Source organism: Ciona intestinalis, chromosome 3, assembly GCF_000224145.3.
Source record: "Ciona intestinalis chromosome 3, KH, whole genome shotgun sequence".
Lineage (NCBI taxonomy): Eukaryota > Metazoa > Chordata > Ascidiacea > Phlebobranchia > Cionidae > Ciona > Ciona intestinalis.
This window is the reverse complement of record NC_020168.2, coordinates 3,828,555-3,843,892: the sequence shown is the minus strand read 5'-3', so window position 1 is coordinate 3,843,892 and position 15,338 is coordinate 3,828,555. Positions and strand designations below refer to the sequence as shown.

The window sequence follows — 15,338 nt, the reverse complement described above, 5'->3', positions numbered from 1 at the left end:
TGCATGAACAAATTCAGATATGTCGAGTCATTCTAGTAAATTCTGTGTACGTGACGAAGCACCTTATATCAGCTGAGATCGCGAAATTTTGAATACTGTTGCGTTTTTACGTTGTACAACTTAAAATAGTTGAATCTTTGTAACAATGGAGAAGTTTATCAAGCAAGGAGATAACGTCTTGGTCGTGTGGAGCGTCCCACCAACAGGAGATAAAATGCAAACGATGGTAAATCTTATCAAAACAAAATCGTCAACTGGAGTCGTTCAACTAGAGAATGCTCAAAGATTGAAAATGGGTAACTTGAGTCTATATACAGCCAAAATTTTAATATTGTATATATTTAATAGTATAGTAGGGTTGGGGAAGATGGGACACCTGTTAAATCGTTTTTTCTAGTCCAAACATTCAAAGAATTATAAAACCATATCCTCACAACTCCAATAGACCGCTGTTAATTGTTTAAACCACGATCAAAACATTTGGATATTATGTGCTAAAGATGTCCCATCTTCCCCGCCCTACTATATAGTAGGAAACATGAAAAGAAAATTTGTGTATGGTTTTAATAGGTTGAAAAATTTTGATAATTTGGTATTTTTTACTAAGTTTAACATAAAGAAACAAGTGCTGAAAATTTCCTAAATTTGTCTTTTAAGTGTATATAAATATACATTTGTAATGCACATACACAAAGTAATATCATTTGTGAACAGGTGGATATGAAAGTTCAAATTATGACATTGCCATCTGTGGTTTATTTTCTGCTGAAGAAATTTATTCAAATGAGATTTTTGCTGAAATCGCTAGAGTTTTGAAACCACAGGGAAAGGTTTATGTGAAGAACAACAATGCTGGTAAATTTATTTTGGGAATGCAACATTGTATTAAAGCAGTATCTATTAAAATATTCACTATTTAAATTTACCCTGTGCTGCAGCACAGTGGTTGGCGCGCTGCTAATATATAAGTTATAGGTTGTTGTTTCTACATTTGTGGTTGTGGGTGCATGTCTCCTTGGGCAAACACTTAATGGAAATTTCTCTAATCCAATAATCAAATAAAAGTTTTTTAGATTTTTACCCATGCAGAAAAAACACACACAGAACTTTACATATGTTTATAATTATAAACTTAAATATAAACATTATAAAACAAAAAAAGCTATGTTTTTTGCTGTTCAGACTTCCATGCTTAACTTTAGGGCTTAGGATATCCATGCAACTGTTGGTATTAGGTACAATTTTATGTAATCATCATATAAATTTGTATAAGATATAAATTTTTACAACAGTTATGTATGATTACTTCATAAATAAATATAGATAAACATTATATACTTCATAAAAATAAAGTAGATATAAATTCACATTATAATATTTTTTAGGAGCTTCTACAACATCAACTTTAAAGTTATCTGGTTTCATTAATATTATGGAGGTATGCTAAGTTTACTTGGAATGACTAATTTGTTATTCTTCAATTGCCTATTTTTTACTCCCTTACAACTTAGTGGTTTTTATGGATTGTCTAAAACATAAGCAATTAAGCATACACTAAAAAAAACTTTTAAAATAACTGGTAACTTGCAAATTGTATTACCCTATAGGTGAGTAAAAGGTGTATTAAACAGAACCACTGTTTTACATCTACCTATCTGTTTCAAATGTAAATTGTTCATTTAAAATAAGTAAGAATCTAAAAGTCAGGCCTGGTAAGTCAGAATTCCCTCAAAACTGCATTATCGTGAAAAACTGTGTTTAACATCATCATGAACATCTCCCATTCGTTACCATTAAACCCTTGTTGCCTACCTTTTGGGAAAGCGGCAGGCTACAAAAACTGGTGGGGTCCATGTGGTAGCACCCTGGGTGTTGGGGTATTGGGCCAATCCTGACCTAAATCCCAGTACCTATGGCGTGCCACGCTCAGGACCACACTCACATAGAATAAAATAAAATCGTCTATCTTCCACACAGAGATAAATAAGTAACATTGTTCATCTTATATGTAAAAAAAGATCCATTTATTTAATATGTTAAAATAAGAACATTTATCTATTTTATACATTAAATAAGAAACTCTTATCCATTTGATATCAATGTGTCCCAGGCTGGCCTCACAGAATCGAGCACGGGTGATGCAGCATCTCAGATCCTCGTCGGCGAAAAACCTCACTTTGAAGTCGGGTCGTCTTCAAAATTATCATTTGCTAAAAAGAAACCAGCCCAGGAAGAAAGTGCAAAAACAGTTTGGAATTTATCAGCCATGGATATGAATGATGATGATGTGGTATTTCACATGTTTGTTGTTTTTAGATATTTATAATTGTTTCCTAATTGTTTTCATACCATTACATATAGACTATATAGTGGAGTGGGGGAAGGTGGGAGAATTTTATATTCTATTTTCTTGTTTCATTTGGTAGTAAACAAAGAACATTCAAAGAAATATAAAGCTGTATCCTCACGACTTCCATGGACCATTGTTAATTGTTTAAAATACGATCAGGATGTTTGGATATTATGTGCAAAGGTTTTCCATCTTCCCCCACCCTACTATATAACATTTTTTATCCATTTGACCACAAAAAGGAAGATCATAAAATTAAAACATATTTTTTGGGGAAACTTATTTGATGATATTGTTACATTCAGGAATTGATAAATGATGATGATCTTTTAGAAGAAGAGGATCTTGTTGTTCCGGATGCAACAAGTTTAAAAGGAGGATGTGGGACTGGGGAGACAAAACCAAAGAAAGCGTGCAAAAACTGGTACATAATTTTTATTAGTTTGCTCTTACCGATTCTCTATCATGTTAATATAAACATTTAATGATAAATAACATACCAAGTTTGTTGCACAGTGGATCAGAATTCTGCCAATAAGAATAACCCAGAGGTAACCGCTTCAAGGCTCTTTGCTGCTACCATTGTGTGCGTATATGTCTTAGGGAAAGACACTTAACGGCAATTGCTTAAACCCAATGTTTACTAATAGGTTGTTTAAAAATTACCAGACATACATAAAAATAACCATCCAAAAAGTTACCTACGTGGTAACTTGTAAGCGTGCACCAGGTGTATGAAAGAAGAAACAACAGTTTTTAAACTGTCGTTTTCCAGTGCATGCGATGATGTAGCAAGTTTTATTCATTCATTCATTTAAATGTATTTTATCATTTAATTCCAGCACCTGTGGACTTGCAGAAGAGTTAGAAACCGGGAAGACTCCTCAACCTAAAGCTGCTACATCTGCTTGTGGAAGTGTAAGTGCTTTGTTTGTGTGTAGAAGTAATTTTCATGAAGAAAAAGGCCTAAGTTTAATGATCCCAAATCATTTTTAAATGACATTTCCGTTTGTTTTATTTTTTTTAAGTTTTGGTTTTGAAATCCATCAGAATTTTAAAAATTCAAAATTTTGCTCATAGAATGTTAATTTTTTTTTATCAAAATCGTGATAAAATCTGATAATACATATTTACATTATTTTAGTGCTATCTGGGCGATGCGTTCCGTTGTGCAAGTTGTCCATATTTGGGAATGCCAGCGTTTAAACCTGGAGAGAAAATCAGTTTATCCAACCGACAACTGACGGCCGACTCTTGATCATTTTAATGCGCAATGTTTTCTTTTTGACCAACACATATCAACTCAATACAAAGCACCGTTTTGCAATAATTAGAGTCTGTTTTGTGAACTAAGAGACGGGATTATTACTGTATATAGTAGAGTGGGGGAAGATAGGACACTTTTCATTCTATTTTCTTGTCTTATTTGGTAGTAAACAAAGAATATTTTAGGAATTATAAAACCGTATCCTTACGACTCGTATAGATGTTGTTAATTGTTTAAAACACGATTGGCATTTTTGGTTGTGAATGAATGAATGATATTATGTGCAAAAGGTGTCCCCGTCTTCTCTCATTCACTTTATTGTTTAATTAAATGCATGTTTGTATTAAACTTAACCATTTTTAGTCTAAATTCCAAATCACATGGCCTTCCCGTCGTAGGACCTCACGCATACAGAACAGAATACACAATTAATGATGCGTATTATAATTGCCTTGTGTGGATTTTCCGATATGCTACAGACCATTTCGTTTGTTATTTTGCCCGAAACGGTTGTTAAAATGTAATCCCAGCGTAAAATTGTCCCAATACACGTTTTTGAAAATAATTGTTTTTAAAAATAAATCACGTTAAGATGCGTTTTTTCGGTTTATTTTGGATTTCTTAAAACTTCAAATGCAGACGCGTTCGTAAAGGCTTTTGTGGTTGTTCAGGCAAGCATGTAAATCTGATTTTACGTTTGAGATCTAAACATTATGATGCGGTTTTAACACCATAATCTTACCAACGCCAGTTTGTCTGGATTTAGACAATTTTTACGCGGACCAGTAAACTTGTTTAGTGGTTAATTAGAAAAACAAAACACTTTTATCTAGATTTGTCCATACGATTCATTTGGAATGTACGTTCAGTGCAATCTGCATTCAAGTTCTAGCTATCAGACATTCCAATCTGAGATAATCGACGCTGTCTTTTCACCTGCTAATCAAACTGCGTAGGAGTCGAAATCGTGGTTTCGCGCTTTCGATGGAGCATATCTCTCTCCCTGTGACGTCACTTGAGTGTTTTAAAACGCCTGGAGGGCATACAACAATGAGTTTCTTCGTTTCTCTACGGCAACGGGCGCTTACACTCGCGAGTTATTGTTGAGACAAAGTTACAGTCTAACTAATTGCTGGGTTGTAGTATAAACACAGCAGACAGCCAACAAGATAACATAGTTCGCATTTCAGTGACTAGACAACACTTGGTATAAGATGCCTATTTCAGAGTACGTTTTTTTGCTACAGCACATGTCAAATATATTGAATTACACCAATACAGGTCAGGCGTAAATTACGGAACTGTTTAGACTAGCATGGATAGTTTAAACAGGTACGCAAGCAGCGGCAGGGCTCGGCCTTAGAAACATTACACACTTTAGACTGTAAGGTTTCGTAATATTTGTTATTTCAGAAATCCTATCTACAGATTCAAATTCGTATTAGGTTCCTGTTTCGCTTAAGTTACAGATTAGTGTCACAACTTTGCGCTGTGGAGGATGGAATTCGCCTTTTATTCTCGTATAAAGGAAACACAATCTACATGTATTGTGGAAATTGTAAGACAGCGGAAACCTTGTTTGTTCAAGTGAGCCAGTTAAAAATCGTTTAAGGTACAAGGTATACGCACTAGGACGACTTTTGTATGTAGATATGACAAGTTATAAGTTCTCTTGAGATTCAGCGATCCTGTGCTCCCTTTCCCAAAGGATAATCTCCATGTATCCGCTTAAAGTTATTGTTTTTGGCAAGTTCTGCTGATGGAGTATGAAAGGCCCACTGGACCACCGATGGAGCAGAGAATTGAAATCGGTCGCTCTGTTGTTTGAATACACTTTAAACTCGGAGAGAACCGACTGTTTACATAAGTTTTGGGTGGCGGCCTAGATTAGTTATTCATTGATGAATCCAGTATTTGCTATGTTAGCGTCTTTCGAACACGCCTTGAATTAACAGTACAGAGTATTGGTTATTCTGGTATCTTAAAGCACGTAGCAGAAAAATACAAAGAAGAAGTTGTCATTTGAAGAGTTATAGGAAACGTACAGAAAAGTTCTGGCTTTCGTCTGATTTTATACGTATGAGCAGTACATATTTACTTAGGGAACACATACTTGATATCTTTGACCAAATCAGCAGAAAGTCTCATCACAAGTATACCTATACAGTACGTTGGATTATTCATTAGTTTTGCCTATGGCGCTTCGCTAAATGGCAAGTTCATATTTAATATGAGGCAAATCGAGTCGAAACGAGCATAAGTTTAAAGTTAAGTGGGCCGCAGGAATGTAGTCAGATTATAAGATGATCAATTCTCACAGTCGAGGTGGTTAGGTCTGTACATTATCAGTCACGATTTCAACTTATTTATTTGTACTTTACAGTTTATTAAGGCATACAATCTTTTTTCAATACAATTTGGATTATACGACAACATGACGACAGGGAAGACACTCTGGGCCTGTGTATTTATATGGTGCATAATGGGTGAGAACTTATTAAGTTTTAATAGCTTTGCATACATGGTAGTTTAAATACCCGTTGCCAATAGAAGAATGCATAAATAAAACTTCGACAGCTTCTGGTATATAGTACTGTGGAGTAAAATGGGATATTAGCACCTATAAATCCAATATTTTTGTGTTTTAGCAACTTCCAACGCTTTTTGCTATGGTTGAACATTTTTGTAAATATTTTGGTTACCACCAAATGAGCCGAGATAAGAGAATGAAAACATGTCTCATCTTACTCCACCCTTTAACTGTATCCGTATTATGGTTGTGTAACGGTTTTGCATCACTTTAAAGCCATTTTTGTTTCTTTTCTAAAAACTTAACATTTTGGACTTTACCTTTAACGTCAAGTTTCAACAGATTTCCAAGCTGACGGTTTTCTAAACATTGTTTACGATTACGACGTATCTGGAGTCTATGGTCACCCTGTAGAAATGACTTGCAAAGTCGAAACAGAAATTAACAAAGTTGTAAAGGAAGTAAAATGGTAAGAACTAAAACAAAAATTAAACATAAACTTTCTTATATAGTAAGGTATGGGAAGACGGGACCTTTAGTTCATAATATCCAAATATCCTTATCATGTTTTATACAATTAACAATAGTCCGGGGGAGTCGTGAGGATACCGTTGTATAATTCTTTAAATGTTTACTACCAAATAGAGTAAGAAATTGAATGAAAGGGTATTTTATCTTCTCCGGGCCTACAATATCAAAACTAAATTCAGAATTTGATTGACACTTTATTTTGCTCTGTCGGTTCCCACTAAAACACATGTGGTTTCAGCCGATAAATTTGCTCTTGAAAAGTAGTTATTACACTTTTAAATTTGCTTCGTAAATTTAATTTGATTTAATTAGGTTTTACTGGAATGTCTAAAAAACTCCGTATATGAAAATTAGTACCTTCAAGCAGAAGTCATAAATACCTCCTAAAAATATTAAAATCTGATTTTGTATTTTTTTGCTTTCTTAAAGGTACAAAGTGTTAAACGATGGAAAAGTATCGGTAGTCTACTATTACGAACCGCCGAAATGGGACACGCCTGGCCTCAGATATTTGGTAAGTCTGTTTAAACTCGTTTGACTACACCAAGCACTGCGTATTTGTGGTGTGCGATTCAAAAATATCCCTACAGGAAAAAAACTTTAATATGTGATTTGTGTCCGTGTTTACATGCGGCCTTCCCACACCGCCAAAAACTAGTTTTCTGTTTTTATTTAGTTAAACTGTTTTGACCACTATTGTAACTACAGTTTTGTGACAACGATGACCAAAGTTATTAAATTTATGCTTTTTATTTTCCTTTCTTTTGTAATTTTTTCTCAGTTTCTAAAAACATTGTGTTAAAAAAATCAGAAAAGTAACACGTTTTATGGCAATGCGTATGGGAGCCGTGAAGTGTTATCCCTCCTCGTTGATAGGTTGCTGAATTATTGATAATGTTATTCTATCCTCTATTCAGTATTGACTGTAAAATATGGACTACTTGTGCCTATATATAGAACTAGATTAAGTAATCGAAGAAAAAGAAAACAAATAACTCTTAAAAACTCGCGAATTGAAATATTAATTTGTTCCTTATAACGCACAATCTTTAATCCTAACGTCTGATAAAACGGAGAAAAACAGGAAATTAATTTTTTGTGCTTTTAGGATCGTGTAAAACTGGCCAACGACGAAACGTCACTTGTAATATCTTCACTGGACCGAAACGACGAGTCGGATTATCGTTGTGACGTCACAGTGATGGTGAATGAAACTACGCCGTCGGAAATTCCACAAGAAATGAGCGTTACTATGCATCTAACAGTATTCGGTAAGTGGTACTTATGTAGTAGGGTGGGGAAAAATGGGACACCTTTTTATTTTAATATCTCTTTAAATTTAGTAATAAACAAAAACATTCAAACAAATATAAAGCCTTATCCGTGCGCCCCCCATGAACCGTTGGTTATTGTTTAAGACAAGATCAGGATATTTAGATATTATGTGCTAAAGGTGTTTCATCGTGCCCCACAATACTATATATAGAGAGCCGTAGTCCTCCTTCTTTCGTTCGCAATATCTCGAATCCAAGTTTCTATAATTTACTTCTATTACAAAACTTACGACAAATGACAACATACTCCATCGGGTCGTAATAAAACTACCAACTACCAACTGATTACGTGATTCGATACGACTGTCGTTTTTTACCACATAAGGATAAACGTAATATAAATTTGGCGAAAATGGTTAATGGTATTATTTTCTCTTATCGTCCTGTTTGGCAATAAACAAAGAACATTTAGAAATTGGTAAAACACCATTTACCCCATTATAATATACATGAAATCATTTATTTATTCAATGTGTGTTCTCTTTAGTTCCACCGAGCGGAATAAAGTTGACGACTCTCACTTCGGGCAACAACTTGACTTTGACTTGTCGGTCAACAAGGTCCAAGCCCTCTGCTGACATCACGTGGATAATTACTACTCCGGAAGCTTCGTGGGAAATTCAGTCTTCCAAGGTAAACAAGCAATACATATAGTTAGGTGGGGGGAAGATGGGACTGCTTTATCGCATAATATCGAAATATCCTGGTCGTGTTTTAAACAATTAACAACGGTGTGTAGGGGTCGTGACGATCCGTTTTTATAATTCTCTGACTGTTCTTTGTTTACTACAAATGTTCGAGAAAATAGAATGGAAAAATGTCTCATCTTTTCCCACCCTACTATTACTCACAAGTTTTATTTTCGTAGTATTTAGAAATTTAACAAACTTATGTTTTTGAATTTTGTAACAGACGGTAAGCGAAGGACCAGACACGATAGGTTATTTGTATCAAACAATAACTCCAAAAGACAAAGGCACAACGTTCACGTGTGTGGTCAACCACCCAGAAACAAGTACAACACTTAAAAAGAACGTATCATTAGGTGAGTACTTCATAGAGCTTCTCGTCTCCTAGTAATATTTTAATTGCAAAACCTCCTTTTAAAAACTTAGCAGAAGTCCCTGCTTTTCTCCTTATTTGAAAATTACAAATTGCCTGAGCTGTTAAAAAGATTTAAAACTGTATTACTGAGCGTAAAATGAGTATGCGATTAATAACTGGTTTCTCGCTCAACGAAATTAGGCCAAAACTTTTTTTTATTTTGTTTCAGTTGAACCAAGCTTACAGAACCAAGTGCCCGTTTACTTTGACTGGCTGGGTGCAGAAGTTCCATGTAAGTATATCAACGCTACTTAAGTTATGTGGGGAAAAATTAACTAATTACCAATACATCACGGAAAAGGTTTATGAATTTATTTTGTGAAATTGTGAAATTCGATTTAATTTTAAAATTTGGTGCAAAGGCAAAATCCGAGTGATCTGCTAATACCCCCAAAAGTTTAAGAATCACTGAAATAAATCATTGTTGGAATACCTTACCATTTTAAACGTTTATTGCACTTTGCTTGCAGACACAACGTATGCAACCACCCAAAATACTACAGATTCAGTGTCTCAGAAAAAGGGTGGTCTTGTGGAAATGGTGATCAGTCCAGCTCAGACTGTCGAAATTAACACTACGGTTATAGCAATGGCAACCGCCGAAGGAGCCTTTCCATCACCCACGTAAGTAATGCATTACTTTGCCGCGCTCTTACATACTGGTAATCCCAATGCGGAATACGGGGATTAAATATATTTGCCTCGTGATGTGAACTTTAAACGGATAAGAAGGTTTGCGAGCGGAATACGCTAAAGTTAAACCTTATACGGCAGTTCATACCGTGTTCTGTTGCTATATAGATACATTGGAAAGTATTTCTGTTGTGTTCAAAACATCTTGTCAGTCAATGCTATTTTCTGTTGTCCGCTTTGGTCCGCGCGGTCATGCTATTTATGCATCAGTATGTTGCCAATTGATGTTAATCCCGTCTTACCGTCGATTTGACTGCGTTTCCCGCTCCTCGGAGACCATAGGATAAGGTTCTTGAACTGCAGACGCGATGACATCACTTGTTAAAGCTGTCATCAATCGGAACTGGACGCAAGGTCTATAAACGTCCTTGTCTTGACGCGTTCGATTGTGTTTTGTATTCCCAACAGAAGGATAGCATCCGACCGCAGTTCGCTGCTTTGAGAAGGGCATGCGGTCAACTTGACTTTACCAGCAAAGATTTATTGCGCTGTCTAGTTAAGAGTTGGGCGTGATTGCAATACAGATCGCTGATTGAGTTAAATTGACAAGTTGTTGTTCTCCTGTGATATTAATGCCGTGGTTTAGTATATAATTATTATAACAGTACATCGGTGCTATAGAGGCAGCCTAGTTATAAATTGCAGTGTTGTAAAAGCTCGGCAGAAAAAACTTTAATACAGCTTTACTGCAAAAAGGCGTTTTGTGTTCAAAAATATTCATCTTAAAGATTATATCGAGCAAAAGTGCAAAAAAAATGTTGTGGAATATTGCTTTAACAGAATACTATAAAGGTCTACTCCACAACTATCAGTAGAAACAGTAGAACTTCACGATAAGAGAAAATGCAAAGCAGTTATTACGTTGTTACCGTATAGCTTACATACAGTGCTAAAAGTTACGTATATTCCACTAACCAACATTTGATTTTTGTTTAGATTCACTTGGTGGGGTGAAGACTTAGAAACGTCCAACGAGCCAAGGCTTATAACTCACCTTGAAAAATCACAAGTTTTCTTTTGTTTGATCGAAAATCCAGTGGGACGAGTCGTAATGTCAGTTAAATTTACAGCAGTACCTGAAGGTATGTGTGTTGTTTTTTTAACACAAGCGAGAGTAAATAAGTTACATTCATTTATTCATTTACCAGTGTTTCATACTTGGTAACTTGTAAGCTGGCACAAGGTGTATTAAACAGAACATCATGTTATAACGACTATTGTTATCCGTTCACGCGAAAAATAAAGCAGGTTATATTCATTATGTTCGCTCAAACTATAACGAATTCAAAAATGTACTTGAGTTAAAACAACATGTGCAAATCGATGACTAAACACACCATTAATTAAGGGTATATAAATGGCGAAAGTCAGGGTTAAAACACCCTGTATTTCAAGCTGTAATAATTAAGGCATTTAAACTTGTTTGTTCTTTCAGGTGATCCTGCTATAATTGGAGATAATGATCAGTTTGTAGGTAAGAATTGTCGTTGTGTTTTATTTTACATGACATTTCTTTACCTTAAACTTTTGCGGATTAAATCGGAAGTTATATAACAAAACTAAAGCAAAGCACAACGTGTTAAAATTAAACGGAAATATATTATGCAGTAGGGGGAAGACGGGACACCTTTAGCACATAGTATCCAAATAACCTGATCGTGTTTTAAACAATTAACAACGGTCTATATGGGAGTCGTGAGGATACCGTTTTATAAATCTTTAAATGTTTTTTTTTCTGCTTACTACAATTCTACCAAATACGACGAGAAAATAGACCCAAAATGTGTTCCATCTCCTTCGACCCTACTATATATAACTTCTACTTCAACATAACATGATAAAATCGTACTACTCACACTTTGACTACAGTAATATAGCAGAATTACAGAAAATATCGGTATCTTGTGGCACAAACATATATAGAGTAGGGGAGTGGGGTAAGGTGGGACACCATTTCATTCTATTTTCTCGCCCCACCCCGTAAGAAACAAAAAATATTTAAAGAAATATAACACCGTACCCTCACACTTCCATAGACCGTTGTTAATTGTTTAAAACACGTTCAGGTTACTTTGGACATTATGTACTAAAGATGTCCCATCTTCCCCACAGTACTATATTTAAAAACTAAACATGCGTTTAAAGGTTAGTCCCTTTTCACACAACGGGCAATAATAATGTGACGTCTAAATGTAGGAGATGATGAAGATGAGACGGTCCTTGCAAGTGGGGCAGTGGTCGCTGCTATTGCATTCGGTGGATTGCTTATTCTATTCCTGCTTTCTTTCGTTATCTACTATTTTGGATGCAAAAGACCAACAGATCGACAGTTAGCGAGACGGAGTGTTCGTAAGTTCGATTTTTTATTTTATTATTTTGCTTTTTAAGTTTTCTAATATTTTCCACCTTTTGTGTGATGCGCAATTACACACTACAGAAAGCGAAAGAAAAGGAAATATTTGAATTTTTGCTTTATATACAAACAAATACCGCAAACTTAAAAACAACGGTCAAATTTCAACAAAATACGCAGAAAAAAACGGTCAGCTGCCCAAATCCTTTTTTATATAATTTGCAACAGCTACAAACGTTCGACTTTGGTCTAAATAACCGGCCGATATAGTACCGTATGACATCATCATATTAGATCTTCATTTGTAGCGCAACTTCTGTAGTCTATACATTAGCCAAGTCGAATGATTCGCGTGGTATATATAATTAGATTTCCTAAATGGACCTTACGGTCCCTTGGGTCGAAAACAAACTTATTAAAACTTGTTTACGATTGTCCAGTAATAAGCTACATAGCAATGTTAAAATACGAGACCACTGCACGACAATAATAAATGCCCCTAACTGGATAGAAACGAGTTTAAATCATTTTAAAAATTAAGTTTTACTATTACGTTCGATCCCTTTGTGTTTGATATAGATATTTTTTTCAACGGTCTTTAAAAGATTTCTTTTTGAACTTAATAAAACTAGTACTACAAATTTCTTCGGGAAATATTTTGTAAAAAAGAATTAACATTATGTTGTGTTTTACACAATACTAAAGCAAATTCTAAACTTAAAATTTAGCGTTTTAATTCTGAACTGGTTAACAATTACAATCTAAATTTTATTTTTATTCCGTTATACAGAGGAAGACGGAGACTTTGACTCCTACGTTGAAAAACAGTAAGTATCACGAACAATATTTGAAATTCTACTACAAATAGTAGGGTGGGGGAAAATCGGCACATTTTCATTCTATTTTATCTTCCCGTTTGGTAGTAAGCAAAGAAGATTTGAAGAGTTATAAAACCGTATCCTTTACTACTCACACACCATTGTTATTGTTTTAAAACACGATCAGGATGTTTGGATATTATATGCTGTCCCGTATTCCCCTACTCTATTGTTGTTGGAAATAAGAATCACGCCTTTATTTAATAACTTTGGCATTTTTTTAACTTATGATTGTCACGTCGTTTGTCATTTTATCGATATTTCCATTTTTTGTTCTGCATACTTTTCTGACCTTCGTTACTATAACTGGAGGGAAAAAAAAACAACTTTACCGTATGTTCTATTGGCATAAAATAATTTTGCTTTTTGTTATAGAAAACCTTTGTACGGTGTGAGCCCATCTGAAGAAACCAATCAAATAAAAAGCGTAAGTAGACCATACTAAAATTATTTTGTTGAAATTGGAATAAGTTAATCTTGACTTTGTGTTGCATTCAGTTATCCAATGACCATGTGAATGAAATTGGTCCGACACACGAAAAGGATGTTTTGCTGACTACCGGCCGCGTGTATGACTCTCCACCCTCAACTAAAAAGAACTTCTACGTTGACTCGACGTCCACGTCCACATCTGGCTTTAGCGACGACGGAAACGGCAAACATTTAAACGACGGTCGCTCTAGCTCACATGGATCTCATAAAGAGCGCGCAATTACTAAGCACTTAAACGATTTCGATGAAAACGCCTCTTTTTGTGACGAATACGGATCCCGGTTTGGCCTCGACGATAATAACATCTCGGTGCCGAACGTGGTCGAGGTTGAAGCCCGCGAAAGCCCGTTTGATGCCTCGATGAAATACCAAGTCACTGACGATTCCAGTGAGACTTCCAGCATTGTGAGTGGGGATACAGTTGAGGAAAACCGCTACGCTATTGCCCACCATCCAGACGAGAGCTGGGAGCGAATAGATCCAATGAAAGAGGTTCAGACTCCGGTCTAAAAAACGTTCAATAAAAAGCTACCATGTCCAAGACGCTCGGCTCAGTGAACTTATACACGCGAAAGGTCCGTAAATGCGATAGATTGCAATCGCAAAAGCTTTGTAAAAAGCTTGAAGAAAACTATAATGCATCGCTATTATTTAGATCGAAATAGGTATTATCAATTATAGCGTACGTTAATTTTTTCAGATATCATATTTTATAATGTGCGGAAAGTATCAATTATACACCCATTTTAAATGTAAAATAATTGCCGAGTTGATTTTTTGCATTTTTGCTTGTTTTAAGCAAATAAAAAAATAAAATAAAAACGTGCTCAATTTGCGTCTTAATCAACACTCTATGTCGTCAGAGAATCTGATAATCATCACGGCAACTTTGTGTATTTCAGCATTAATTTAAGTCAGTCTAAGACAGAACTTTTAACGAGCGACATCTCGTTCAGGTGAGGCAGGACAAAATGAATTCTGCAAGTAACAGCACAGATGAGAGAGGCCACTTGTAAACTCGTTATATTTTTTATTTGCTTAAAACAAGCAAAAATGCAAAAAATAAAGGAGTTATAACGAGTTTACGAGTGGCCTCTCTCATCTGTGGTAACAGTTCCTTTAAGTCCCGTCAATGTTTGTTTGTTTCGTTAAATGTTTTGTCCATGGTTTGTCCATGTTGTTTTTGTCCATGTTATTGCCATAATGCCATGTTGTCTACGTTTTGTCCACGTTCTTATAAATGTTTTTTTTATTGTTTCGCCCTTGTTTTTCCCCCATATTCTGCATTGGTGCTAGTGAAGAGTCTTCCCCCTTACCTTATTTGCTAACCACTAACTAGTAACTACTAACCCCTATAACCACTAACCCCCTAACCATCAACACCTAGCCCCCTAACCACCAACTACTAACACTTTCCACCAGCCTATTCTGCTATGTACCGGAAGATTCTTCACTAGTGCCTCTGCATTTTTTGGAAACTTTTTTTGAGAAAACTTTTTTCGAAACATTTTGTACAGAAGTTTTAGGAAACATCACAAGCTTTTAGAAACTTATAGGCTAGGGGGAGTTTTTGAATGTTCCAATGTCTGTGCTGTTAAACTCTTGCGGTCCCTTTAATTAGTGCATGTCCGCTATGTCCACAATATTCACTATGTCCGCAATATTCACTATGTCTGCAATATTCACTATGTCCGCAATATTCACTATGTCTGCTATGTCCACTATGTAGTGAATATTGTGGACATAGCGGACATAGTGAATATTGTGGACATAGCGGACATGCACTAATTAAAGGACCTGAGTCCG

General features: G+C 35.4%; 2 protein-coding genes across 2 annotated transcripts; both read left to right on the top strand.

The window, feature by feature from the left end:
* The first annotated feature begins 13 nt into the window (after positions 1–13).
* On the top strand, positions 14–3,680 carry LOC100178813 (anamorsin homolog). Its single transcript, XM_002128753.5, has 7 exons — positions 14–296; positions 715–855; positions 1,386–1,438; positions 2,111–2,290; positions 2,656–2,774; positions 3,193–3,268; positions 3,495–3,680. Exons 1-7 carry the CDS (start codon positions 146–148, stop codon positions 3,606–3,608), a joined length of 834 nt encoding a protein of 277 aa, XP_002128789.1. The 5' UTR covers positions 14–145; the 3' UTR covers positions 3,609–3,680.
* Positions 3,681–5,943: 2,263 nt separating this feature from the next.
* On the top strand, positions 5,944–14,363 carry LOC100183527. Its single transcript, XM_002128773.5, has 14 exons — positions 5,944–6,103; positions 6,490–6,616; positions 7,108–7,192; positions 7,787–7,949; positions 8,500–8,645; positions 8,925–9,057; positions 9,286–9,348; positions 9,587–9,740; positions 10,746–10,891; positions 11,245–11,283; positions 12,006–12,158; positions 12,953–12,989; positions 13,416–13,467; positions 13,539–14,363. The coding sequence occupies exons 1-14, from the start codon at positions 6,052–6,054 to the stop codon at positions 14,040–14,042; spliced, it is 1,854 nt and encodes a 617-aa protein (XP_002128809.1). The 5' UTR covers positions 5,944–6,051; the 3' UTR covers positions 14,043–14,363.
* The last annotated feature ends 975 nt before the right edge of the window (positions 14,364–15,338 follow it).

What these genes read in the sequence shown, in the direction of transcription:
- LOC100183527 (XM_002128773.5), top strand. Translation starts at nt 6,052, where the DNA reads ATGACGACAGGGAAGACACTCTGGGCCTGTGTATTTATATGGTGCATA. An exon ending in GGGAAATTCAGTCTTCCAAG is followed by an intron (nt 8,646 to 8,924) that starts GTAAACAAGCAA and finishes ATTTTGTAACAG; the next exon opens with ACGGTAAGCGAAGGACCAGA. An exon ending in ATTTACAGCAGTACCTGAAG is followed by an intron (nt 10,892 to 11,244) that starts GTATGTGTGTTG and finishes TTGTTCTTTCAG; the next exon opens with GTGATCCTGCTATAATTGGA.
- LOC100178813 (XM_002128753.5), top strand. Translation starts at nt 146, where the DNA reads ATGGAGAAGTTTATCAAGCAAGGAGATAACGTCTTGGTCGTGTGGAGC. An exon ending in GTTTCATTAATATTATGGAG is followed by an intron (nt 1,439 to 2,110) that starts GTATGCTAAGTT and finishes AATGTGTCCCAG; the next exon opens with GCTGGCCTCACAGAATCGAG. An exon ending in CTACATCTGCTTGTGGAAGT is followed by an intron (nt 3,269 to 3,494) that starts GTAAGTGCTTTG and finishes ACATTATTTTAG; the next exon opens with TGCTATCTGGGCGATGCGTT.